Source organism: Paracoccidioides lutzii, assembly GCF_000150705.2.
Source record: "Paracoccidioides lutzii Pb01 unplaced genomic scaffold supercont2.1, whole genome shotgun sequence".
Taxonomy (NCBI): Eukaryota; Fungi; Ascomycota; class Eurotiomycetes; order Onygenales; family Ajellomycetaceae; genus Paracoccidioides; species Paracoccidioides lutzii.
The window spans coordinates 428,005-454,724 of NW_015440947.1; the positions used below are offsets into that span (position 1 = coordinate 428,005).

The 26,720-nt window shown below is 45.0% G+C and overlaps 5 protein-coding genes across 5 annotated transcripts; 4 read left to right on the top strand and 1 right to left on the bottom strand.

The window, feature by feature from the left end:
- Positions 1-1,267: 1,267 nt before the first annotated feature.
- On the top strand, positions 1,268-2,767 carry PAAG_00110 (hypothetical protein; the record flags this gene model as incomplete). The annotated part of the gene is made up of 6 exons (XM_015843910.1): positions 1,268-1,387; positions 1,472-1,495; positions 1,577-1,647; positions 1,774-1,855; positions 1,932-2,192; positions 2,279-2,767. 6 exons carry the CDS (start codon positions 1,268-1,270, stop codon positions 2,765-2,767), a joined length of 1,047 nt encoding a protein of 348 aa, XP_015700245.1.
- Positions 2,768-4,582: 1,815 nt separating this feature from the next.
- PAAG_00111 (hypothetical protein) lies at positions 4,583-5,722 on the top strand (the record flags this gene model as incomplete). Its single annotated transcript, XM_002797526.2, has 1 exon — positions 4,583-5,722. One exon carries the CDS (start codon positions 4,583-4,585, stop codon positions 5,720-5,722), a length of 1,140 nt encoding a protein of 379 aa, XP_002797572.2.
- A 1,599-nt stretch (positions 5,723-7,321) lies between these two features.
- PAAG_00112 (hypothetical protein) lies at positions 7,322-9,246 on the top strand (the record flags this gene model as incomplete). Its single annotated transcript, XM_015843911.1, has 3 exons — positions 7,322-7,874; positions 7,922-8,053; positions 8,120-9,246. 3 exons carry the CDS (start codon positions 7,322-7,324, stop codon positions 9,244-9,246), a joined length of 1,812 nt encoding a protein of 603 aa, XP_015700246.1.
- A 466-nt stretch (positions 9,247-9,712) lies between these two features.
- PAAG_00113 (hypothetical protein) lies at positions 9,713-11,038 on the top strand (the record flags this gene model as incomplete). Its single annotated transcript, XM_002797528.1, has 1 exon — positions 9,713-11,038. The coding sequence occupies one exon, from the start codon at positions 9,713-9,715 to the stop codon at positions 11,036-11,038; it is 1,326 nt and encodes a 441-aa protein (XP_002797574.1).
- A 669-nt stretch (positions 11,039-11,707) lies between these two features.
- PAAG_00114 (midasin) lies at positions 11,708-26,630 on the bottom strand (the record flags this gene model as incomplete). Its single annotated transcript, XM_015843912.1, has 3 exons — positions 11,708-18,532; positions 18,584-19,336; positions 19,389-26,630. The coding sequence occupies 3 exons, from the start codon at positions 26,628-26,630 to the stop codon at positions 11,708-11,710; spliced, it is 14,820 nt and encodes a 4,939-aa protein (XP_015700247.1).
- Positions 26,631-26,720: the final 90 nt, after the last annotated feature.

Here is a 26,720-nt window from a genome sequence, read left to right on the forward strand (position 1 = left end):
AAAAGCTTCTCAACATGCAAAATTCATACAAAATTAATTGAGAATGAAAAAATTAGCTAGTTCAATAGATTTTAAATCTCAATAAATAAAATTATCTTCTTAGTAATATTTATTAAAAATATAATTAATTATTTTTATTATATGATTTTATAAATTATTTTATATAAATTGATAAGAACTAAGTTTTAAACTAAATATAAAGCTACTATTTCAAATGTTATAATTATAAATAAATATAAAAATAGAAAATTATTTAAATCAACTTGAAACTTTAAGAAATATTATTATTGTATATAAAATTCAATCTGAAAAATATAAATAACTGTGATTAAAATAGTTGATATATTAAATTAAATCTAATCTTTATATATTATTTAAAAATTGAATTTATCATGAAGGCTTATATTAACTTAAATAATTAAGCTACATAGAAGATTAAATTAAATATTTTATAAAAATATTTATTTTAGTTTAAGTTTAAAATAAAAATAAAACTTACATCTATTTATATATTAGTATATTTATTTTATTTATTATAGTTGTTAAATGTACACAATATCCTAATCCTAGCGTAATTTATTTTAATTTAATTAGGTGTGATTGACTGTAGATAATTCATGTTGAAATCTTTTTATTTATTTTTATAGTGATTTCAAATGGCTGAGCTACTTGGTTGTGAGAGTTGGTTAACTAGTTAGTTAACTAGTTAGTTACATTAAGTTAACTAAGTTAACATTTCTTGTGCTTTAGCACAAGCAATCACATGACTCTGTTGCTCAACTATTGGGCGCGGCTCGCAAGCGGAAGTGGACAGATTGAACATCAACATCATAAACACTCGCTGTTATCCTCAGCTTCCAACACTCGCTAAGAATACAGGCTGCGCTCTATATGCTGTATAATTCCAGTTTCCTATAATTTCCTAATTTAATTCTGACTATTTGCGGAGAATCAAGAAAACGCAGTCGTCGATGCGTTGAAAGTCCATCCATCCACACTCATTTCCCAATCTACTTCCTTATCCTCATCAATCAAAAACATTGGCCCGCTAGTTATATAACATAGGAATTCCTGTTCCCGTGAAGGGCATATATTCGATACCCTGATGTCCCGGTGACACGAACCCCTAAATTATAATTCTTTTACCTCTACGCTTTCTCCTTATTACATTCTTTCCTACTGTCCTTTTCCCCCCACTGGATTTACCACTGAACTTATTTAACACCCCTCTTTACGGCCTCCCGCCTCCGCCCTGTGACGACGAACAATGTTGTTACGATTGCTCCCGTGCCTCTGGCTATGGATGCTAGGGCTAGGCCTGGGTTTGGCCCACACCTCCGAAGATCCTAATGACTTCGAAAATCATCCTGATGTTAAACGAGTTCCTGTATGTGTTGTGTCTTTTCCTTATTCTGGTTCTTATATCCGCTCGAAACTCTTACTGATCCTTATGCCCTCCCTGCATATCTAGATGAAAGCATACACTCTTACTCAGGTGCGTTGGAAAGAAACAAAGGGAAATCCAGAGGAGCAATCTTAGATTGAGCTCCAATTGACATATGCACCCGTTCTGCAGCCATACTTAGATTCCGATTCGGATAATCGTTGGTTCGATTTTGGAGGTGATACTGTTGTTCGCGCTGATCAGTATGTCTCCGGACCCTCCTATTCCACTCAGTGTTCCAATTTTCTTTCCATCCATGACAATAGTGTCATTTCCGCAGCCTAGAAGAAGCCAATAGATCCACTTACTCTTGTCGATTGGGAAATTAGATACATCCGCCTCACCCCAGCTCTCCAATCGCGGCAAGGTTGGCTATTTTCGCGCGTACCCCTAACGGCAACTAATTGGCAGGTTGGTAGTTACTTCCTCTCTCGTAAATTGGACGAAAGTGAACTCGGGCGGAAACTAAACTGCTTCACTTTTATAGATCGAACTCGAATTCAGTATCCATGGCGAAGGAAACCTTCATGGAGATGGCATGGCGCTATGGCTCACTAAGCAACGCGCGACGAAAGGTCCTGTCTTCGGATCCACGGATAAATTCGAGGGTCTGGGCATCTTTTTCGACACGTATAAGAATAACCGGGCGTCTGTGACGTTCCCGTATGTTATGGCCATGATGGGTGATGGGAATACGGCATATGATCAGGCTCATGACGGGAAGGCAAATGAACTTGCCGGTTGCTCGGTATGAAGTATCAGACCTCTAACCCCATCTTTTGCTTTTCGCTACCACTTTTGTTCCCCCTTTTAAAGCTAATGAATCAAAACCAGGCCCGAGGCCTCCGTGGCGCCTCAATCCCCACCAAAGCCCGCTTAACCTACTTCCAAGACAGTTTCCTCTCCCTCGAACTCCAATACAAATCCGACTACTCCTGGACCCCCTGCTTCACGATCAAAGCCTCCGACGAACAACCCATCAATATCCCCACAGTTGCCTACCTAGGCCTCTCCGCCGAAACGGGCGAACTGAGCGATAATCATGACATCATCGCTATTAATACGTACTCGCTTTATAGCCAGGTGCCCGCGAACCAGGGGGCCGACGCTGCGGGGAAGAAGGAGAAGGAGAAGGTGTTGTCCGAGACGGGGAAGGGGCCCGCATATCATAGGCAACATGATGGGAGTGGTAGTGCTGGTCGTGATCATGGTCGCGGTGGGTGGTTGTGGTTTTTGTTCAAGGTTGTTATGTTCCTGGTTCTTGTTGTTGCTGTTTATGTTGGATTCACGGCGTATAGGGCCAGTCAAAAGCGAAGGTTTTGATTCTCATTTTTACTCTCGTCTTGTCTTCTGTTTTTTTAAAAGCTCCCTTTTCCTGTTGCTGATAGATTGAAATTCTTTTTTTTTTTCTGGCTTTTACTGATTCGTGTGTATGGTGCGTTCCCCGGTGCGTGCATGCATTGGATTCTTTATAATGTAACTTTATCCATCATTTCTTATTCCCCTATTGCTTTTTATACCTTTTAAGTCTTACGGTTTCCTTTAACTTTTGTCCCGGTCTTTTGCTTTCTTATTCATCTTCCCTCCCCCCCTTTTTTTTAATTTTTTTTTTCTCTCTCCGTTTTCTTTTCATCTCACATACCTCATTTCCCTCATCTTCGGATCCTTGGATAAAAGCTCATCAAAATTTCTCGGGCAACCACTATGCCCTAAAACATCCCTCCTGCACACACATAACATACGTACATAAATACAAAACATCAATCGACAAAGTAAATCCAGAAGTGCTTGACTTGAACTATTTGGCATTTGTCTTGTCTTGTACTTTGTATTCTTTTACCTATTTTCCTCTTTTATTCCTCTCTTCTCTTCCCTTCTCTTCTCTTTTCTCTTTTCTCTTTTTTTTTTTTTTTTTTGTTTGCGCCTCTCGCATATGTCACAATGCTGAATTTCCAACCTTCGAGGTTTCCATCCTTGAAAAGCTTGGAATGGATGTATGAAAGCGTCGAAATACCTTAACGACCCTTCAAATTCTCCGCTGGTGGGAAATTTGGCTTCTGAACATTACCTGATTTGTTACCTGTTTGAAAAGCTCAGTATTCCCTGGTTATTGGCTGCTTTCCTTGTTTGGTATTGGAATGCACTTCCGGGCCGCCTCTGTTAACACATACATTGCCCTTAATCTGTTGACGACAAAAGTGCCTTGGGAGTAAAGAAATTGAACGTGAAGTTCCCTTTAAATGAAAAAGGGGCATTGAGGGAGGATCTCGTTGCGTTTGATAAGTTCGCTTGACCCGGGTGAAGATGTTATTAATTTCCATAAGGTATCAGACATCTACCGTGCAAAGCAAACTTGCCAGCTCTGTGCAGTACATACAAATTATATGCTTGGAATTCGTGACCATGTTAAACAGGGACAGCAATATTTCAAAGCGGTGCCATAAAGGAGTAACTATATTCAAGGTGGTTACGGGTGGTGTCGCCCGGAACGCCAAAAGTCTTAGCTACCTTAGGTTGGAAGAGGGGTGTAAACTAGGGCCATACAGACAGTGTGTGAAAGTCAGAAAAGGCAAGTTGAACATTAGGTGTCCAAGTGGTAAATTACGCCCGATGTACTGGACCTCCGGGTGCTCTATAGTTAAAAGCCCTTGTCTGGTGCTCTAAAAGTTCCAGGGACGGACTCGGCCCGTCATCCCTAATGGCGCCCAGAGTAGCCCCTCGATTAAGGTTCGGGTTTCGGAGGGGAGCTTCTCTCGGTCATGTGATCTTATGCATGACAGAACTTGGAGTTCAGATTGATTACGCCGTTGAACTGTATGTCTACCTACCGCTACGACCCATGATTATCCTAGTCTTGCGATGTGTGAAACAGTCGTTCAGTTATGTATCCTTGACTTGGCCAAAGTTGCTATCCCAAACAATACTGATGGCAAGTTTGATCCCGCGCTTGCTGCTTCACAACTATTCTACGACGTCCGTGACATGACATAGCATGCCCTTCTCTGGCCAAATGTAATATTCAGTTATCTTGCATGCTACTTCGGGGGCCTTGCTATCCTCGAATCTGACATTCACATCGTTGACAATCGGAGCGGCATTCACAGAACCCCGCGGCAATCATAAACACATTGTTAAAACATGGATGACGAATATTCGACTGCCCAGCGGAGTAAATTTCGTTTCAAATCCAAACATCGCAACTCGACCTCCAGATCAAAACCAGGAGGCCTAGTGGGTAACGGTGACGCCGAAACATCCTCATCATCCCGCCAGCGCCATCACCGGCGTCATCACCATCGCCATCACCGCTCTTCGAAGCATCACAAATCCTCCCACCACTCCCAGTCCGCTGCTGACCGTCTCCACCCATCCACTATGCCTCCCAACGATGCATTCCGCGAATCCCTTTTCGACGCCCTAGCTGACGATGAGGGCGCGGCATACTGGGAATCGGTATATGGTCAGCCAATCCACATCTACCCGCGTCTGGATCGCGGCGGGGAGTTGGAGCAGATGACGGATGAAGAGTATGCTGCGTACGTTCGTGCGCGCATGTGGGAAAATACGCATGAGGCTATTGCTGAGGACAGGGAACGGAAGCGGAAAGAGCAGGAGAGGCGGCGGGACGAGGCTAGGAGAGGAAATGGGACGGGGTGGGAGGGTGAACGTGAGGAGTTTGAGAGGGTGATTGAAGAGAGATTACGGAGGGGTCAGGAGCGGAAGATAAAGAAACGCAAGGCGGATGTTTGGCTGGATGTTTGGAGGCGGTATTTAGATAGTTGGGAGGATTTGAATGCGCGTGCCCGTGCTGCCGCTACTGCCGCTACTGCCGCTACTACTAGTGGTGGAGGTGCACCTTCACCCTCAGCTTTGACATCGAAAAATGGCGATTCTGTTACTGCTGCCACAGTGCTGGATCCCAACAAGCGCTCAACTGAAAATGACAGTCATGGAAAATTACGAAACCTCATTTGTTGGCCTGTTGAATCGGGGAAGCGCAGGGATATCACTCCTGAGGCTGTTGAGGCTTTCATACGAAATGCACCGATGCCCAGTCCCGCAGATACGTCTGGTTGCCTTGCGGGGAAGAAATCATGTTCTCACCCATCTGGTCTTCTTGCTGTGTTGAAGATTGAGCGTGTCAGATGGCATCCGGATAAAATGCAGCATCGATATGGATCGCTTGGCATGGAGGAGCAGATTGTCAAGAGCGCAACAGAGGTATTTCAGATACTGGATCGCATGTGGGTGGAGCAGCGCGGGCGGGCGGATAAGTGAGGTAAACGAAACGTTGTTTTAATATTCTCTTGGTCAACGCATTTCCAGGATTGGAAATTAGAAAATTTCTGAGGATCTACGCTCTTTTACGCCGTATAGGTTTGGGGGACATCTAAGTTCCTATGATGTTTAGTTGAACGTGCTGCCACACCAGAAGCCCAGGCGGCCATAAGACTGTTACCACCCTAATACGACACTTGGATGCGAAATTGCTTCATAGAATGACGAATTTTCTACGACCTCAATGCCTTCGTTGCAATGAAATAGCACGGACCACTGACTGCCTATTCTCTTACATGACATCACTGCCAAAGGTCTAGCTAGAAATTACTTGTTCTAGAATTAAGATGAAACGCGTACACTGCTTTCATTCTTCAGCCACATTCACCCGTGTCTTAATAATTCCTCGTCGAATGAATTTTGTCTATTTGTCGGCGACTCTAGCATCGACCGACACAAGATAAAAGCCGGAACCTAATCATGTTGACCACGTCAGGCTGCGTAACTTCGTGCTTGGGCTGCTCTTGGTTTTACCAAAAATATGGACCCTACCTGGTGACCTGAGAACTCAGGTCGACGCGACCGTCACGAAATAGCGGGCGAATAAAGTTGACGCATATGTAATTTACTGATGAGGATCGATGCAGTTGAACTCTCTGAATTCTTGCTGTCAGGTCAAGGTTAAGGTTAAAGTGAGCTCCAATGCAGAATAGGAAAAGTCCGAAAAGTGGTGGGACATAGCGTGAAAAATTGCGGGTCAGCTTTAAATCAACATCGTGAACAGCCTGAGGTTTTCAGTTTTCACGCCAATGACAACTGTAGTCGCAGACTTGCAATTGAACTGTGATGGCATATCACAACTGGATTTGCAATGGTCCCCTCTTGTGAGATTTGAGACATGAATGATTGAAGATCATTATCTCGCGTTCCCCTCTTTGGATCATCACTGCGAGTGTTTATCATCCCGTCACCCTGCCCCAACCTTAGCAGATAGCTGGATGAGGAGCTCTGAAATTTGGACGTTACTCTTAGCTCTTATTCGCTGAATTATGTCGATAAACTCCAGGCTTTTATGAGTGTATTGGTTCTTTATGATTTTCTGTCTCTGAACACATCATTTAAATTTGACACTCTCGCGTTAACCTGGTGGATTCAACCCGCGAAAATCTACGCCATGCGCCATGCCAGCCCTGCGTATCAGTGAAACCAAGGGTCTTGCACACCCTTCGATCTTGACGTACTTTTTCATGCGCCACCATGGATTTGACCGCCGCTGGCTGCCTAGTCATTTTGAACTCTGGGTGAACTGCCCTCTCAAAAAATGCGGCATTTTTGAGTTATTCGGTCCATCAGAGGCCTTTCAGCTACGCAGAGCCCAATTGCAAAACAGGGTCGAACTCCAGCGGGGCATTTTATATACCTTTTTTGTGGTTGTCAGCCCGCGTTTGTGGAGTACAGAAGCTACAAATAGCCGTGTGCCCCACTTGCTTCAGCATAGAAATATCATCGTGGGGAAAAAATTAGTCTTCTGGTAATGGCAGTTCCGGCGGTTTCTTTGTTACTTGAGACCACATGCGACTTCACTGATTTTAATTTAATATGTTGCTATATTTCATCCCATCCGTTTTGACTGTATTGTCGTTCTGCAAAAGTCTTTACGCAGCGGAGTGCCCTCTTCTTGGACCAATTTTCCCCCCACCTCGCGGACTTTCTTCCATTTCAACCTGGAAGAAAGCAATTGCGGAATTCGAGTCGAACCTCAAAAACCTTCTTAGCTATCCATCCGGCTTGGATGCTAACTCAACATCTTTTTCAATTAACATATTCTCGGCCTATGAGGATTCTTTGCTATACACATACTACCACGATGCTCCTGGTCTCAAGGGCTCAATAGCCAAAGGCCAGAAACTCAATGGTGATACAATGTATAGAATAGCCAGTGTCTCGAAAGTTATCACTGTATATACGCTTTTGATCGAGGAAGGTTTCGGCAAACTAGACGAGCCTATCGCAAGATTTGTTCCCGAAATTGTGGAGGCAATCAAGACGAATGGTGATAGCCCAGACGCTACACTCTTCCCACAATGGAGAGACATTACACTTGGCTCTCTTGCGGGACAGCTATCTGGACTTGGCCGAGGCAAGTTTTCCAGTTGTGTTGCATCTTCTCTGGATCTACCTATAATAACTTATCATTAGCCTATTTCAACGATCTCGCGTTCACTTTCAATCAATCGGAAACCACTCAGTTAGGATTTCCACTATTAAATGACTTTGAGAGACCCACATGCGGTTTCAAAGGATTTGTCTACAAGCCATGCAGTAGGAAAGGTACGTGCCAATGTAGACCTTGTTCATACGTTCGCATCACCACTAAAAGATCTCCTCTCCTTTCAGATATGTTCGAGGAGTTCATAAACCGTGATCCAGTGTTTGCTCCCTTCAGCACTCCGATATACTCTAATCCTGCTTATGATATCTTGGGATACGCTATTGAAGGGATAACAAAAGTTTCGTTTGAAGAATCAGTCAAGCGTTCGCTCATCGACCCACTCAAACTCAAACGTTTCGGAGTCAAAACGCCCCCTACGTCTTGGGGTATTATCCCATTTGATACTGTATCAGCTGAATGGAATGCTTCGCTTGACTCATCCAACCCTGCAGCGGGATTTTATTCAAGTGCGAATGACCTAGCTCTCGTGGGTCAGTCAATTCTCCAATCTCGTCTGATTTCGCCAGCGGACACCAGACGTTGGCTAAAACCTAATTCTCACACTTCCGATTTCGGAATCTCCGTTGGCAGCCCTTGGGAGATTTTGCGAACGTCTCATCCAAGAACAATTGACTTTTATACGAAAACCGGCGACTTGAACAAATATGGCTCGATCCTCGGCCTGAGCCCTGACCACGACGTTGGCTTTACAATCCTAACTGCCGGCGCTAACCCTGGTACCCAAAGATCACTACTGACGGACCTGATTATCGATTTGCTCAGGGACGCTTTGGACGAGGCAGCCAGAATTCGAGCTGTAGCAGACTACGCTGGAACGTACTCATCTTCCACAGGGACAGAAAATAAAAAAGCAACTATGCTGGAGATTCGAGGCAATAGAAAAGGTGAAATCCCGGGGCTCATTATTGACTCTATGTCCGTCAATGGTGTCCCACTGGAAGTTTACTTCTCTTCCCTTTTCCGAAGAACCGAACCCATATCGAAGATAGGTCTCCGCCTCCAGCCCACAGGGCTAAAAACAAAGTACACCGATAGTTCGTGCAAGTCAGTCATGTCACGAACATCCTTTCGTGTTCTTTTAGATATTCCAAACACAGTCGCTATTAACAATGTGACGACCGACTCGGTTTTTAGTGGCGTTTGCGGCAGCTGGGCGTCAGTTGATGGCGTGGCGTATGGGCGTGTCTCGATTGATGAAGTTGTCTTTGAACTGGATGAGATGGATAATGCTGTGGCGCTTGAGTTGAGGATTGCTAAACAGACCCTGTTGAGACAGGAAAGCAGGTCGTAATATTGGTTTCTTTCCGCTATGTATCTGTTTTTAAAAATACTCTTTTCAGGATACAACCGGGGTCATAAAATTAAGGTCTGTCTTGAACTATTTTTGCCATATATAAATGTAATTAGTTTTAACCCCGGGATTTATAATTTTCGGTTTCCTCAAATCCTTGTCTCCTGAAATCCAGGGGATGCATATCTGGAGGTGAGAGCCCGGAGGACGATCACACGCCTCTTTAACCGTATTGCCAAACCAAAAGGAAAATATTATTTAGCACCTATTTTACCAACTAATGTCTTTCATCTCCAGATAACTTTTTTGTGAAAATGGAATGCCCCTTGGAACTCAAGGCAGATCCCGAATTGATATCACGTGACATAATAATACTGGCCTGGATTTTGGAAGCTCCCAAGCTCTGGAGGCAACAAACGTCGAACGATCATGATCCAAACTCATAAACACAACTCATTTTACAGCCATGGCGTTGGTATCATATTCGGACTCTGAAGGCTCAGATTCGGAATCTACTCCCACTACTCAAGCTCCAGGAGAGAAGATATCTACCCTCCCCGCATCATCCAGGAGTACCACTACCAAACAAACCTTCCAACCTCTCATTGACCGAAAAAACCCACGCAAAATCCTTGTGAGCCTGCCCGATGTGCAGGGAGATAGCAATACTTATGATGATGGCGATGGTCCTGCAAGGAAACGCCTCAGGATAGGTACCCAAGGCGGTGGCGGTGCGTTTTCGGGATTCAACTCTTTGCTCCCCGCGCCCAAGCGGAAGGGGCCTGTTATTCAAACTGGAACAGATAAGAAAGGGGATGGGGTAGCAGCGGCACATGCGCGCAGGATTTCCAGTTTGAAGACGGGCGCAGAGCCAGGGTTTGATAGGCGGGCTGATGCGCAAATGAGGTCGGATCTTAATAATAAGGCTAACTCTGGGACAAAGGAGGGAGGTGGAGAAGGTACGAGCACAGGCAGTGGTAGCGGTGGTACTGGCGACGAGATAACTGGCGCTTTTGGGGAGAAGGTAGAAGAGAAGCTGGCTGTTAAACCCAAGGGAAATGCGATGATGTTCAAACCACTTTCAGTGGCTAGGGGTACCACGAAGAAAAAAGTGAAGACCACTGCAGCATCGCCCTCTCAAGCTATATCGGGGGGAGGAAAGCCTGCTTCAGTTGTTGAGTCTGCTGTCACAAAGCAGCAGATGAAAGTGTGCGATTCCATCGCTAAACCAGCTCAGAAACCAAAAGTTAGCCTTTTTGGACTTGGTAAAGAAGAAGAACAACCAGCACCTATTCCACAGGTTTCCTCTTCTACCTATAAACCTTTGGTATACAGCGCACCAGCAGGATCCCAACCCCCAATAGCAACATCAATGGTACCTTCAGGATCCCAACCGTTCGATCCACCTGCGTCTAACCAACAACAACAGCAGCGGCAACAAACCCTTGCCAGCATAGCTGATGATCTAAACCTCTCTCGCGCCGAAAAGCGCCAACTGCTCGGTCGCCAAGGCGCCTCTTCATCTAATTCCACTGGTGCAGAACATTCCAACCACAACATCATCACATTCAACACAGACCAGGAGTACTCCTCAAATGCTGCATATCTCCTGTCAGCATCAGAAGTTGAGCTGGCCGCCCATCAACATAATCCCGTTCGTGCGATTGCTCCGGGTAAGCACAGTTTGCAGCAGTTGGTTAATGCGGTTAGTAGTCAGCGCGAGGCGCTGGAGGAGAGCTTTGCGACAGGAAAAAGGAATAAGAAGGAAGCCGGAAGTAAGTATGGATGGTAAACAGATGTATGTGTATTTTTGCTTGGGCTTGGGATTGGGACCGGGCTGTCCCTGAAAATATGGACGGGAGGTTATCGGAGGTCCCTATATCCTTCTCCCAGAGAGTATTCTCTCCCAGGTCTTATACACAGCACATTTCTAGCACTTAGTACGACTTGGTCGACGGGGAAATGGAGGGCATATTAGTCTGTCTCATGGTTGGTATTTGGAGTTTTCAAATTTGATTTAATTTGTTGCATTTGGGTAGCCTGCAATATAGAATCTGATCAGAGCGCTAACTTGCTCATTACTGTCACATATTCCTGTGTTGCATTATGAATATAAAAATTTTATATAAATTCATTCTAAATATCTTTTGCTCTCTACACCAATCACCACTGATCGGCGATTGCGTCTGTTCATTGTAAATTAAAAGGCTTTAATGAATAATTCTACACTCAGGGAACTATGAAGTCAATATAAAATGATAAATAAAAATGACTTTAGTAAATATAGTTAACTAGTTAGTTACCTAGTTAAGTGTAAAAAAAAGAGAAGTTAGCTAAGCAAAACCTGGCAACTATGCACAAGAGGTATTATAATAGAAAATATCATTCAAACATCGCTAACAAGTAGAGGAGTACTCAACCCAGAACCCAGTCTATAGTGGTAATGCAATGGTACAAAATTCTACCCGGATACATCTACAACCTCCGCAAACCATTGTTTTAACGCCAGACTTAAAATAGCCGGTAACTCCTGTACAGCCCTAACCACAAGATAATACGCAAATGGAAACCCTTCGAGATAGCGCTTCATTTTCAACTTCATCTCCCCATTTCCCAGGCCGTCAGGCTCGAAACTAGCTTGTGTTAAATCAAGAATAGAATTACCTTTCTCTGCATCGACAATGATAAATACTATCATGATTCGCTCCTCCTGTGCCTGTCGAACTAGCCGGCGAATGGTTTCATGATCTTCACAGATTCCATCCGATATGATGAGTTCCAGCTGCCAGAGGTCTCTACTTCCGCTCGAACGTGAACGTTTCACTTTTGCCTCTCGGAACAGAGCAATCGAGTCTGAAATAAGCTTTCGAACATTTGTGCCAGTCTGTTGGTAGCTGAATTGCTGGAAGATCCGGACGCCTGCTTCAGATGAGAAAGGTTTGCCAAATTCATGAGCCACGCGAACGTGGTCTTCATCTCCAAAACTGAGAACGCAGAGATCCCCTGCCTCTAGCATGCTTAAACTTTTTGCCACAAGGGCCAGTGTCTCGAAAGCGAGTTGGCCGCTGCCACTCTCGAGCATTGATTTGCTGTCGTCAACGGCAAGCATGATCTGGTAACTTCGCTTCGAAGGGGCAGATCGTCGCATCCATATCTTGTCACGTTTGTATTGAGATGCGATGTACGGAATGATTCGCTTGATGTTGAGCCGTTTTCCGGTCCGGAAGTCACCCCGAAGCTTCGTCGCCATTGTAGGCGCAAGGATTAGCCGTAGCTGTTCGGTTAGCGCGAGAGAGAGGTCGTGAGTAACTGACTCGTAGTGAGACCACAGTCGTTGGGCTTCCTCCCGGGGTGTCAATGGAGCCAATTCTGAACTGACGTGGAGCTCAGATAAATGAGTATCCATGTCTTCCACTTCTTGAGACTCCTCGGTTTGACTCTTGTGATCGCCTGGCATATTGTCCCTAAACTTGTCAGCCGCAACAAGTGAACTCGACGCATGGTTCTCTGGTAAACCTGGTTTCTGGTCCAAATCCATTCGGTCCTCTAAGGATGGTTGAACAGGGAGATTTTCAAGTTCGCCAGCATCTGGAAGGAACTCGCTTTCTTCTAGATTCATGTCGGATTCCACAGCGTTGGTTTGATCAAGAGTTTTGGCCTGTTCCTCGCTTGCTTGACCAAGAGCTTGAGTAACTGCAGTATCCTGATCGTCGGCAAGATGCTCAAAATCCGCGTCTTCCATGTTGGCATCCTGTGTTTGATTCTGCGGAGTTTTTTGGTTTTCAGAGGCTTCCTTGATCTGTCGTTGCCGGCGATGCCATTGCTCGAGAATGTCGCCAAGTTTTTTGAAAGTTTGTGTTTGAGAATCATGAAGCTTGCCATCATCTCGACCGCCCAATGCATCACTAGCATCCTTCCCGTTTTCACCCTGGTCAGCATTTCCTGTCGGCGAGTTGTGCTCCTGATCCTCGTCTTTAGAGCCATGCTCCTGAGTTGCCTTGCCAGATGCTCCCTTTTCTTGATTTTGATCTTGGTCGACACCTAGACCATCAGGAACTTTCTCACTTGAAGCGACACTCTCCAGATCTGCTTGACTATCTGTTCTTTCCATTTCCAAGAGTCCTTTCTTCTCCTCCTCTGGTACTGTCTCGGCCTCAGCCTCAGGTTCCCCTTGGTGGGTCTCACCATCCTCACATTCGTCGCTGGTTTCTTCTTCATGGTCTTCACCCTCGTGTTGCTTTTGAGAATCGGGATCCTGGCTGTTATTTGGTTCTGCAGCGTCCGGTTCGCCTTCCCATTTGCTCTCATTATCATCTGACATGTTCCCTAGGTCATAACCCAAATCAGAGTCGTCTTTACATTCGTTTTCTGCCCCACCCAGCTCTATGTCTTCGGGTAAATCGAGAACTGGTTCTTCCTTTGCATGCGGATCAGCTATATCCATATCTTCCCTACCAATGGCTTCTCCTTCATCATCAGGAGGTTCCGAGTCCTCGTTTTCGATTTCCTCTCCGTTTTCATCTTGACCATTTTTCCCAATATTTTTGTCAGAGGCAGCAGTTTTATCCCCCGATTCCGGTTCTCCTTTTCCTTGGTCATTTTCAGTATCCTTTTTTTCTTGATCCTTTGATCCGTCCCACATCTTTTCATCAACTGTGGACACGTCCAGCTCATCAACACTACCAGTTTCTTCATCAATATTCATATCGTCCTTTTCCTCTTGGTCTGAGCCATTCCTCTTGTCCTTCTCCTGTTCGTCTTCAAAATCACTCCAATCTGCCTCAAGATCCTCTTGGTCCATGTTCACAGCATCATCTGCGTCTTCCTGTTCGTCCTTCTCCCCATCCTTTTTCTGCTTCTCTTGAGCTAATTCAGACAAATCCTCGTCATCCTGTACATCTTTGCTAATATCTTCAGCCCCCTCTCCACCTCCAAGTCCAGTCCCGTTTTCCAACTGGTCTGACTTTCCCTTCTCACCTGAGCTCTCAGAAGGGCTACAGAAGCCCTCTGAGGCGATATGGTTAAATGACTTTGCTAGGAGATAAGCCATTTTACAAATCTCCCGATGAAGGGTGGAATATCGGTGGAGAATGTCATTACATATCGCCTTATATTGTTCTGTGAGTGGCATTACAACGGATACCGCAGCGCCAACCACTGCAAGACAATTTGGATTTGTCGCAGATATATGCTGAATCCGAGCTAACACTGAGCAAATGCTAGTGGCTACATCCATCATGTGGAGCTCTGCACAGGCTTTTGATATCGCTTGTTCGGATTTTGCCAGCCAGGCTGGGGTATCTTTGGATGACGGAGCTGCTGATAGGGAAGAACTAATCCTTTGCATGGCAATGAATATTTTGTCCATTGCGGTTAAGAGTAGAGAGTCAAACTCTTGGAGCGAAATGTTGATTTGACCGTTGCAGTCTTGTGCTGCAGTTGTAGTGCTCGATTCTGTCCACGGAACTATCTTTTCCAACGCGAAAGCCATCTCAGCATGTTTATTGATCCATCTCAGTACATCGGATCGTATGTTTGTAACTAATCTCCGGGCATCGGAAAATAGTTTCTCATGGGTGCTTGTAGATAACCCAGCTGGTAAAGCTTCCAAGTTTTCAATTGAGGCTAGTAACGATCTAAGGTCCTCTTTCCAATAACTTAGTGCTTTTAAAACTTCAGACGAATCAATCTCAGCAAGGTTTGCATGAATCTGAAGGGTAGAAATGCAGACACCAATGACAGTAGAAAGCCACCGTATCGATCCTCGAAGGTCACGGTGATCTGAAGCGAAGCCGATACTTTTGAATAATAGATCATTTTCAGGGTTGGATACAATCCTCATTTGTCGCACCGTGGATTCTATCGCGGTATAGTTGTCCAATTTCGACGACAGCGTTTCTCTTTGCTTTAATATCCAATGAAGGAGTGCCTCAATAGATCCTATGCTCCTTGCAACTTCAACGTTACTAAGGTCTTCAGAATACCCGTGCGACAAAATCCGCACTCTGGGCACCAAGTCCAAAAATCGGTGGAAGTAAGAGTCCGCACTTCTGATTTGACTTGATGCAGTTGATGGCATGAGACTGCGAGTCGTAGAGAGTACAGCAGCGACAGATCTTTGACTATCAAGAACATCAGTCCCGACGTTAGAACGAATCCCCATGAAACGAAGGTCTTTAAGCTTTTCCGCATAAAATCGCTTTTTCCTATTTTTCAGGTGCTGGATCTCGCCTTTGTTTTCATCTGTCAGGATCTTTGGAGTTTCTGATTTAAATTCGGCTATGGTATCAATTACGTCGCGAGTGAACACGTCAAGCTCCTCGTGGGCCAATAACCCGGTTAGAGAATTTTCGTACACTCGTTGCATACTCTTGACCGCCCCATCGGGGTCCATAAATCGAATGGCTCTCTGATCCCAAGCATGGATATTCTCGCGGCATATGTTAAGTGCACCAGGAGAAACAGGGCTGGGAGGTAAGATACGGTTATCCGATAAGGGCTCTGTGTGATCCGGCAGCTCAGAGAGCCCCTTTGTCAACAAGCCTTCTGAGGACTGGCCAAGAAGACTGCGATACTTTCGAACGACTTTGAACAATTTATTATGAGAGCGACGTGCACTTTCTTTAAGAGCGTTAATATTTGTGTCTTTCCAACTTGCCAACTGAATAGTTTGCTGAATATCATGCTCTAATGATTGTCGACCCTCATTGAGTGATTTTTCAATCATTGGCACAAAAGGGAGGTAGTGGTGAAGAAGGTTGTCTATGGCGCCGCTCAAATGGTCTAGGGGAGGGAAATCCGATGCGTACAGCTGCAATAGCATCTTGAACTTTTCGACGAGTTGAAGTCTAGACTTGTATTGGCCCACTGGGGTGGAACAAATAAATTTCTCAAGGGTAGCGATAAGATCGATTGAGTGCTCAGTTAATGGGTGACCGTCTTGAACTAGTAAAAGTGGCGCCGCAATTACCACCTCATAGGCAACAAACCACCAGGCGCTCGCATCTTTATCACATTTTTCATTTTCGATGTCCAACAGGCGAGCCCATGTAGATAGTTCAATGCGTCGCCAACTTATTAGAAGGGAGGTTAAATCATCATAACACTTAGCAGCAGAGAACTCCTTACTTGCCACAAGCTGCCACTCATAGATGAAAGAATGAAGTTTTTCTGCTTTGGTGATGAATTTCGCCAGAGGCTCCTGATGCTTGAATAAGAAGATCTCGCCGCAACAGGCAATAACATCCCCCAGGGTGGCATGCTCCGGCCATGTTTTTTGAAGTTCTGTGAAACGCAGCCGTGTTCTTTCAACCAGATCTGCGAGCTTCTCAACTTCCACCAAATTCGGATCTGAATAAAAGTTGTAAGAAGTCGGTGACTTTGCGGTTTTTATCTCGTCTAGCAACAGAATCGCGCCAAGCAGATGCGATTTGGGGTCGGCGACCGGAAGATCTGGAGATCCATTGGACATGATCAAGCCAAGGAGCTTCGTGGAATCCATCACTAAATGCCGCAGTGTCGACTCCTTATCATTCTCAGAGAACAGACTACTAAGCACACGAAATAGCTTCAGAGAAACAACTTTGGTGTCAAAATTTGCAACAGCTGCATTTTCAGGATCACTTTCAATTCCATCATCAAACGACGGGAATAGCTGAAAAAACTCATCGGCATCTACTTCCTGGTCATCCTCGAATGATCCTCGATACCGGTATAGGTTCGACCTTTGAGCTTCTTTGTTCTGATCAACTTCCAGTTGCTGTTTCCAAATAGCGAAAATGTCATTGAAAATATCACGGAGAAGTTCACGATTTGAGGCACTTGAAAGGGTCTCAGGATCCGTATTTTGGAACGCTTTCAGCACTGAAAGCCGCTGCAATCCAATCTCTATCTTCTCCGAGTTAGGTAGGCGAGATTCTTTTGGTTTCAGTTCGGAGAGATTGACCTTTCCCCCGTTCATCAGCGGTGTCATTTGGCTGATAGTCCGGATGCTGCAACCTTGCTCTGCTCCGGAATTAAGTTTGGGACACAGAACTAAGTCTACACCAAGATGAAGCAACTCCAGGAAACGGACAATTGGAATGACTAGGTCGCCGTATGCCGTATAATTTGTGGTGAGGCGAAAACATATTTGCTGGATATTCTTCTGTAAAAGTTCGCCTCGTTGGTGGACTCTCGTGATAGGATTAAATTTGGTCATATCCTGGAGGGAATTGAGAATTGTATCAGGATTCTCATTCAAAACCGAATTTAAGAGGTTAATAAACTCTCCCTGTAGTTCACTGGATTGGGAGGGGTGGGGCCGAGAAACCGGCGGCAAAGGCGGCGCAGAACCTAATAAGCGCAGTTCTTCTTCGACAATCCGAATACGTAAGCTCGACTCTTGCCCTGAGAATGACGATTCAAATTCTTTCAATGCTTTGAGTCTCTTAACTTTTTCCATGGAGCGTTGAGTGTATTGTTGTCTTTGAACAACCAAACTAAGTGACGGGTCGAAAAGACGATTCGGCACGAAGAGTCGAAGGCATGCCATAGCAAGATGAATACAGGAGGCTCCCAAGTGAACGTATGCCACCGAGCTCCCGTTATCGAATCTTAAAAACGTGGAGAGAATTTTAGTGAACGACCTTGACGCAAATTCATTAAAGTAGTGTTGTTTATCCAAAGTATCTCTCAGTTTTAGCTGTAATATCTGGACATTGACCAGCTGACTTGCTTGAAAGTCATGACTAAACAGCTGTAGATAGGTATTTGCGTTTTGGAACGAAGCAGGGTCGATTAAATCCTCATGGCAAAGCAAAAGTTCTTGAAGAACAATTGTTAGTTGTTTTTGGAGCATCGAAAATTGATCCTGCACGATTTGGCTGGTGCTCGAGCAGAAGCCTTTAGCTATGAAATTAAGTTCAGAATCAAGGAGAGCCATTCCTTTCAAAGGCACATTTCCAAGGGATGTTAGTTTTTCGATCAATGACAATGAAATGGTTCCTCGAAGGGCAAATGCTCTACGTGAGAAGGATTGGAAACCTGAGAAGCGTGAAATTCTGGACAGAAGCTCAGGGACGGGGTTCGCGAGGATCGAGATATCATGGGGACGAGATGGGCGTCCCGCAAGTAGCTGCAGTACACCAGGGAACAGAGGTGTTGTGTCCGAATTACTGGGTGAGTTGGAATCAATAAGATCGTGGTACTGGGACAGGGCTTCAAACTCTAAGGAGAAGTAAGGCCATGACACCAGGCTGGAATCTAGCACGCGAGTTTCGAGGTCATTAATCACTTGTTGAAGGTCCTGTAATCACGTCAGCTTATATCTGAAAGGGAGGTAGTCTCTGCTCCATACCTGAATCAGACCATTCGCCTCTGCCCCCTGTAGCAGTGCAATTTGCGCTTGCACTAGCGAATGGCGAAATAGGTTGAATTGTGGGAAGGGCAATGTTGTTTTGAGAGTAATGTGATCAAAGCGGGCAGCAACTTGTTGCAAATCTGTCATCAGTTTTAAATGAGCAGGGTCAATTGGTGTGGCTGGCCTCCAGTTGTTCCACATCCTCTGCATACTCTGTCCGGTAGATAGGCCCCAATTGGCACGGAAGGCGTCAAGAGATTGAGATAGTACCGTGACTAGATCAAGCTTAACATGTTTGAAGCGTGAATAAACAGACTGTCCAAGTTGCAAATACGTTTGGAATATTCCCTCGTCAAAGTTGTCTGCTTGAACGATGCGGAAGATGTCCAAGCACAGTTCCAAAATTAAACTGACTATGGCAGTCACGTCAACCCAGTGAAGCATGTCGGAATTGACGCTCTCAATTGTCTGACTCAAAGACTGGACGCAGTTGGAAAGGCACAAAGCGACTGGCTGTGTTGATTCCTTCATGAGCGCTGGAATCCTTTTTGAAGCAATTGACCTTTCTAGTCTGTTCATTTCTGAGGGCTTTTTGGTCAACGAACTGTCGTAGACTTGGGACAAAACCTGGTGGAAATGCCAAACGTTGGATTGTAGCTCCTGAAGTTTGGCTAGCTGCGCTAGAAAAGATTGTGATTCTGGAACTATGCAAGCTACTATTCGTGGCTCGTTGATTAATGGATGCAGAGGCTATTCGATGTCAGTTAGTTACCTTTCACGAATGGGTGAATTCATTGCATACTTCAATATTTTGTTGGAAGTTCAAAAACTTCTTTTCATTCCAGCTTCCATTAGATAGAACACGTTTCAAAGGATGCACCATATCGCGGTTCAACAAGGTGTTGTAGCGATCGAAAGTTTGACGAAGAATCGTCGGGGACCTCAGATTGGCAGTCCATAGATCGACGGAAGCAGCTGAGGATTTCTGGATATTGCAAAAATCGTGCCTGGCTAAGTGATCAAGAGACACCTCCAATTTATCACTTTCATTGTCCGCGGATGTTCCGCAATAAGTGGAATTTTGAGCACAGCGGATGCGGTACATTGACGATTCCGACGTATAAAATATCACTGGAGCCGTAGATATAACTCTGTTGGAACTAGGCGGAAAGTATATCTCGATGGCCCGGTTTCTCATTGCTCGTGATAACTCACCATGGCGTGGATCCATAGTGAGGAAGAGTCGGAAATTCTGATGAGGTGTCACTATGTTCGCAGTGCCATCACCTGTTCGCTGCTCATTGATAACTAAACAGCCGTTTGGTTCCATAAGCGAATTTAGTCGATCCAGAACAGATGGATTACAAAGATTGGCATTGTCTAGTACCACCCAGTGTCCGTTTTGAACCGCTTGGATAAATATGCCTTCGGTCCATTTAAATCCGATTGTCTTGCTGTCGGAGGTTGATTTGAGCAATGCCTTGGCGCGTTCATGGAACTTAGAAAAGCTTGGATGTAACCCCTTGAGAGAGATATTGTGTAGCGCATCCGAGATGGTTTCAAGCTGGGCTGTATTTGTTTTGACAGCTTCGTAAAATCGTAAGAGTTCACTATCAATGCCTGCCTGTCCAGCGAATGTTTGAGTGTGGATAACTTGATCCCGGAGAAACTGTAAAAGATCATCTACAAAACTTAATAGATTACGGTCATTGTCCACTTGCTCAAAACCACCTATAAGATCCATTGTATCGGTGTCGGCGTTCAATGCCAATTCAACAATTTTGGAACCACTCAAAACAGCAAGCTTGTGCAAAATGGTTGTCTTCCCGCATCCAGATGGTCCAACGAGGATACTAGGCCAACCTTGCTCTATACACAATATCAACGATTCCATAGTCGGTAAGTCACCGGGAAGTATCCTAATATGAGAGTCATTGAAATTTTGTACAAGCTGGTTGCGTTGAAGGACCGCAAGGCCAACTTGATATTGTGATACGCCAAGGTTATGGAAATAGCTTTTAATTGCAGGAGATGATCCAAATATGTGCGCATATAATGATGAAATGAGAGCTCTATCTGCAGGTGTGCGGAACCGGTGGTTAATCACAACATCGAGGAACTGTGAGGGCGAAATTCGGACTGGAGTCGATTCAAGGAGCCTAAGCCATCTTGAAATATCTCGCAAATTAATTTCCCAAGGTCCCCCAATAGTTCCCAGACTTCGGTCATTCGTTATTTTCGAGTTCAGAGACAAAACAAAATCTACCAGCTGTTGAATGTCAGATTCAGGAGTCCCAGGAGACAACTTTTTGCAGATCATCTTCAAGTCATTGCTGCTGAAAGAGTCTGCATACACCACAGTGAAACGGTTCACAAACGAAGCAGGAAGGCCTTTCCGTCCGCCTCCTTGGTGATGGGGATTCTGTGCTGCAAACAACACAAAGTCGGGATGTCGTTTAAACGTTTGATCCAACTCGGCGATATAAACTTGCTGACGGTGATCTAGACAAGAGTTTAAACCCTCCAATACAGATTGAGAGGCAAGATTCATCTCGTCCAAAAGAACCCAGCCACCTGTTTGCAGAGCTCGTAAAAATGGTGCATCGCTCCAGGCAAATCTTCCCATATCACTACCTTCGACTGGGACGTCCGATCCGAACAAATCTGTCAGATCAGTCTGATCAGAAAGATTGATTCTCGTAAGGGGCTTCCCAAGAGATTGGGCAAGAGCAGCAACAAGTGTTGTTTTCCCGACACCAGGGCTACCCTCAAGAAGAATGGGCTTTGCTAACTGAAGGCCTCGAGCAATCCTCAACGAGTTTGCAACTGCGGTTGGCGCGTCCAAGGAAAAGTAGGGATCATGCACAGAATCGGCACCCATCTCCAGAACAAACGGTCCAATTCTCATCTTGCTCCTTTCAACAGATATAGAAGTCTCCTGAAAGTAGATTGAGACAGCATCAAAGCCTAAAATTTTACCTAATATATTAAGACACGTAAGTCGGTCATGTTTGAGATTTTCTGGGCCCGAAGGAAGCATCGCAGAAGGATTGGCGCCTAGGGTGTCAATGTATACCAGAGCCGCGCCGTGAACGATTGCGGAAATTTCGTCGAGGTCTTTGCATTGATTTACAAAGTCCACCCAAGCTAATAGGTCACGGATAGATATCGATTCAGCTGAAGCGCTCTGGAAGGTTTCTTTAAACCATTTTGCAAACGTTAACATTGAGTTCGGCGCGCTCTGAATCGGTGACACGAGTTTTGCGTACAAAATTGGGAGGATATCTTCTGCTTCCGAAAGTTGAGGTACCCAAATTTCAGTGAGTCGGTTCCTTAGGGCAGCGGAGAGTTCCCTTTTTCCATAGTCTCCGCCTGGGTTCATTGTTGCCAAAAACTGGAATCCATCTTTCGCAACCACCAAAGAATCAATAGGACCCTTCTCGGCAAGAAGCAAAGACCTATGGGGTTCGAGAACACTATTAAGACGTTCCAGGACTGAGTCTTCCGCAAGTGAAATTTCGTCAAGAAGGAAGTGCTGACCAGACTCCATTGCCGTTATAAGACTGCCGTTGGACCATTCAAATAGTGCTTTCGCTCTCGTCATATTTTCCCGTATTCGATTCACCAGGTTTGGCTCGCACATATCTAATTCCCGGGTGGTCAAGGTAGAAAATGCTCGTGTTAGATTGTCGATAGACTTATCACTGCTTTCATCGTATGCGTTGACGGATTTCAACGCAGATGACAGATCCGTCAAAAGTTGTCCTTCGATCGCAGATCTATTTCTTAAGGGCCTTTGCGCACCGATGATGTCACCAGTCTCGAGGTTAACATGGGCGTTAATGGTGTAAAGTTGCTTTCCATATATTTCTGCAATAGCTTGACAGATTTGGGTTTTACCGCATCCAGTCTCCCCAATAAGAAGAACAGGTTCATTATGTTCAATTGCTCGTGAAACCAACATGAACACCCTTCTCATGGCTTGTGTCCATATTATACCTGTTGGAGCAATAGCTGAAAGCTCCTGGAGCCGCGTATCCAGCCTCTCAGCACTATAAAGGGTTGTTTCGTCAAGTTTTACCCTCATAACCTCCTCGATCACTTGCTTTACAGCAGCCCTTTCTTTCGGGTTCCTCACCCTTTCCGCCAAAAGCATAAAACCATTGATAGCCAATTCTTCACGGTTATCGGCTCTTCGGTGCGCCCATCGGAAAAGATCACGCAACGTGGCAAAGCTGTTTCGCTGTTCGAATAGCCGGCTCGACTGTCGCAGCAGGGAAAGCTTTTGATAAACAGAGACAATTCTTGTGCAAAATGAAGGAGCTATTTGTGATCGCTCCTTGAGAATAAATTCTAGTTCGTCCTCAGGAATGTCGTCGAAATGAAGCTCTAGAAATCGATTTCGAAACGCGCGGGAAAGCGCTTTCCGACCACCATAGAGACCAGCAGGATTTTGGGTTGCAAATAGCATAAAGTTGGGATGCGGATGAACGACTTCCTGGGACTCAGGGATAAATAATTCTCTATTATCATCCAACAAGCGGTTGAGCGCTTCCAAGACATCAGTTGGAGCTAAATTAAGTTCATCCAGAACAATCCAATATCCATTCCTCAGCGCCTCCACTAGTATTCCTTCCTGATATCTCAAGCTGCCGTCTTCGCCAGATACGTATGATCCCAAATATTCCTGAAGGTCAGTATGTTCATGGTTGTTGATTCGGACAAATCGATTGCCTGAAATCTTAGCGAGGTATTCTACCATGCTAGTTTTTCCAGAAGAAGTTGGACCTTGTAGCAAAATTGGAAACTGTCGCGTAGAACTGGCTCTCACTAAATTCATCAAGTTCCTTTCAATGAACGGTGTGATAATATAATGGGGTTGGGTCTCTATCGAAAATGCTCCTTGTCTCATCCAATAATGATTGAACCGAACATAAGTGATGCCATCATTAGGCGGCTTGGGAGTTTGGGACAAAACCGATCGAGAATTCTTCAGGCTCCCAAATATATACTGATCCAGAAGAGGGATGATCTGGAGTTCGGACTCCTTGCTTAGTAGTGTCAAGAAACTCATGCAGAATCCTTCATATACCGCTCGTCGGAGTCCATAAATATGCGCTTGGTTCCTCACGTAAATCAAAGATCGAACAAGGGTTCTAATGCTAAAATGGGGTTTCTGGCCGGCGCCATCTGCCAGTTTATTCTCCACATTTAACCTCTTCGTATCAAGGTATAGACGAGCAAGAGCGATAGTAACCTTTTCGTCTGCATTCGTTAATGGTTTCAAGTAGGCGTCTATCAAAGTTATAAGATCATCGATTTCAGTATCAGGAGAGTTAATGTATATCTCCGTAAATCTAGACCGTAAACCAGGAGCCAAATCTCGTTTTCCAGAATCTGTTGCCGGGTTCATGGCTCCAAAAATTCGGAAATTCGGGTGACCATAAACACGTTCAACTTCCCCAGCTTCAGAAAGAAGGACGGATGGGGATCCATCACTTCCATGATGAAGGAGGCTGGCGATGCTCTCTAGAGCGTCAGGGGAGGCGAGATTTATCTCATCGAGCAACACCCACTCCCCGTTTCTCAAAGCTTTGACTATCTTCCCTGGAACGAATTCAAAAGCAAATTTGCTATTCCCCTCCGAAACACGGACTTCGAAGTGTTTTAAGTCCCTGGAGAACACCTCCCACTTTTGGCGGAGGCTGGCATACTTGGAATCGTCGAGTTTCCGTTTCTTCGAAGGTTTTTCTAAGCCGCCATCCGTCATTTCGGTTTTGTTTTTCTTCATCGATTCAAAGACGCTGTATGACATCTTAACAGCCTCATTGAGGATATTAACTAAACGAAGCCAGTTGCTGGTAGTTACGCATTTGGCAACGGAAGATAAAAACTTCTGGTTCTTTTTAGCTGAAAAGGTGGATTCAAACAGGACGGTGAACTCGTCGACCAAGGGGACAGCAAGTGATCGAATATTCACCGGTTTAAAGCCGCCTAGTAAATCCGTGCTTTCGCTTTGTTGAGACAAATTTACAACAGTTAGACGCTGGCGCAAGAGGGAGGCAAGTTGCTGTATCATTGCAGTTTTGCCAATTCCAGTTTCTCCCACGAGCAAAATTGGCTCTGAGAGCTGCAAGGCTGAGACAACTTGCTCCATTGTTTTCAGAGAAGCTCGAGTGGGTGCAAAAGTGCTCTTGTCCGCCATCGATGGAACAACGTTCCACAAACCAAGCCCCTTGCGTTTCTGACACGCTTCTCTTCCGATTGTCACTATGCTGTGAGAATCTAGATATTTTGGGGTTCGTTCGGACAAGCAAAATTTCATCCGCTGCGGGGATATCTGCATTTCCTCTGCAATAGATTCCGTCACAGTTAATTGAAGAAGCCCTTTAGGGAGATATGCCGCAATACAGTCTACTGTATCCATGAAGATTTCGTCGTTAGTTCCATCGGGAACCGCTTCATAGCCCGTTTCACATCCAAGATTCCGCAGACGCCGCTCTATTCTGTAGCACAGTTTGATCAAGTCACGAAGACTAGGTTGTCTCCCCGTCATAAATTTTCGAGAATCGGCACCGTTGGATAATGATGTGATACGGTTGAACATATTCATGATCATCTCTACCCGAGAACAAAGAAGTGGAAATTTTTGAATAATAACTTCTTTAACTTCCCGGGGGGGCATCGGTAACACTTGGATTCGATTCCATAGTCTATTCCCCAACATATTGCTACTTGGAGTTATTTCCTTCCCATTTGCATTCATAGAAGACCTCATTGTAGCAATGACCCTAAAGCCATCGGCGCAACGTATGCGTTCATTTCTGCTCGGGATGATTAATTCCCTCTTTTCAATAAGCGGGAGAATAAGTCCGAGTACTTCGGAAGGAGCACGATCTAAATCCTCAATCACAACCCATCTTCCTTCCCTGGCGGCCCTCGTTAAAACGCCGGGTTGCCAAGAAAATGAACCAGCCGGAGATGATGTCGAGTAGACCCCTAGCAAACTTTTGGAATCTGTTTGTTCGTTCAAATGAAGTGTGACCATGGATGATGACTGGCCCAGTTGAATGGCAGCCTCATTAATGAGTGAGGTCTTTCCAGCGCCAGGCAGGCCAACCAATAACAGAGGATCCGTTGAAAGGAGAGAATTACCGAGAGCGCGGAGATTCCGTAGAACCATTGGTGTCTCCACGAGAGAGGATACTTTTATGTTATTCCTCTGATGAATCGTCGGAATAAGAACACCGCCAATTTCGGCAGTATGGCAAGTGAAGTATTTTCGAAGTTGCTTAATCCAAGCTTCCACAACTAAATCATCGCGTGATTTTCGTGCATTCTCAAGTTCATTCTGGAGTCCAATCCATCTTTTCTCTTCCCAAATACTCAGGAAGCGGTAATCAATGATTCTATCCTCCCACGGCCCATTGATTGCGGTTCCATCATGATACTTGCTTAACATTCTCTCGAGCACAGCGTCAGCAGCACGCATGTACAAGCAAAAACATCGTATTGCAAGATATCTAATGACATTATTGGACCGATTAAAGAGTGACTGCAGTTGGGATGGGGAGACTATGGGCGAAAAGCTCTCCAAGTCGAAACTAAGGAGGCGAAAAAGAGCAAGGAGGAGAGAAATAAGGGTTTCGTCTTCCACCTGCAGGTTCCCAAACTTGCCCGGCTCCTCTGGGGAGGGTAGGGCACCACGTTTGAGGTCCCTTGAGGCAACATCTGCAAATGGTCTAAGGTAAGGCGCAAAAGGTAAAATTCGTGAAAATGCAGCTATGACTCGCACGAAGTATTCATGGGAGTCCAAGGAAATCCATCTTGCAGCCAAATCCACAAAGATTGGTTCATATAGTGAAAACAGTGTGTTGGTATAATTTGGTCGTAATGCTGCGAGTGCCAGGGTATCATGGTATGAGGATGGATTCGAACTGCTAGTGTGGAGAATTTCTATCAGTTCAGGCGGTAGTTGTTCTAAAACATGGGTTTCTGGTAAAATCCCCACGTTACCAGCTATTTGCGCCATCTCAGGAGACATCTGAAAAGCCTTTATCTTCCAACAAAGGCATTTCCGGAGCTCTATGTTAAGAATATCGATTTTTCAACCTCAAGAAATTTTCTGATGCTT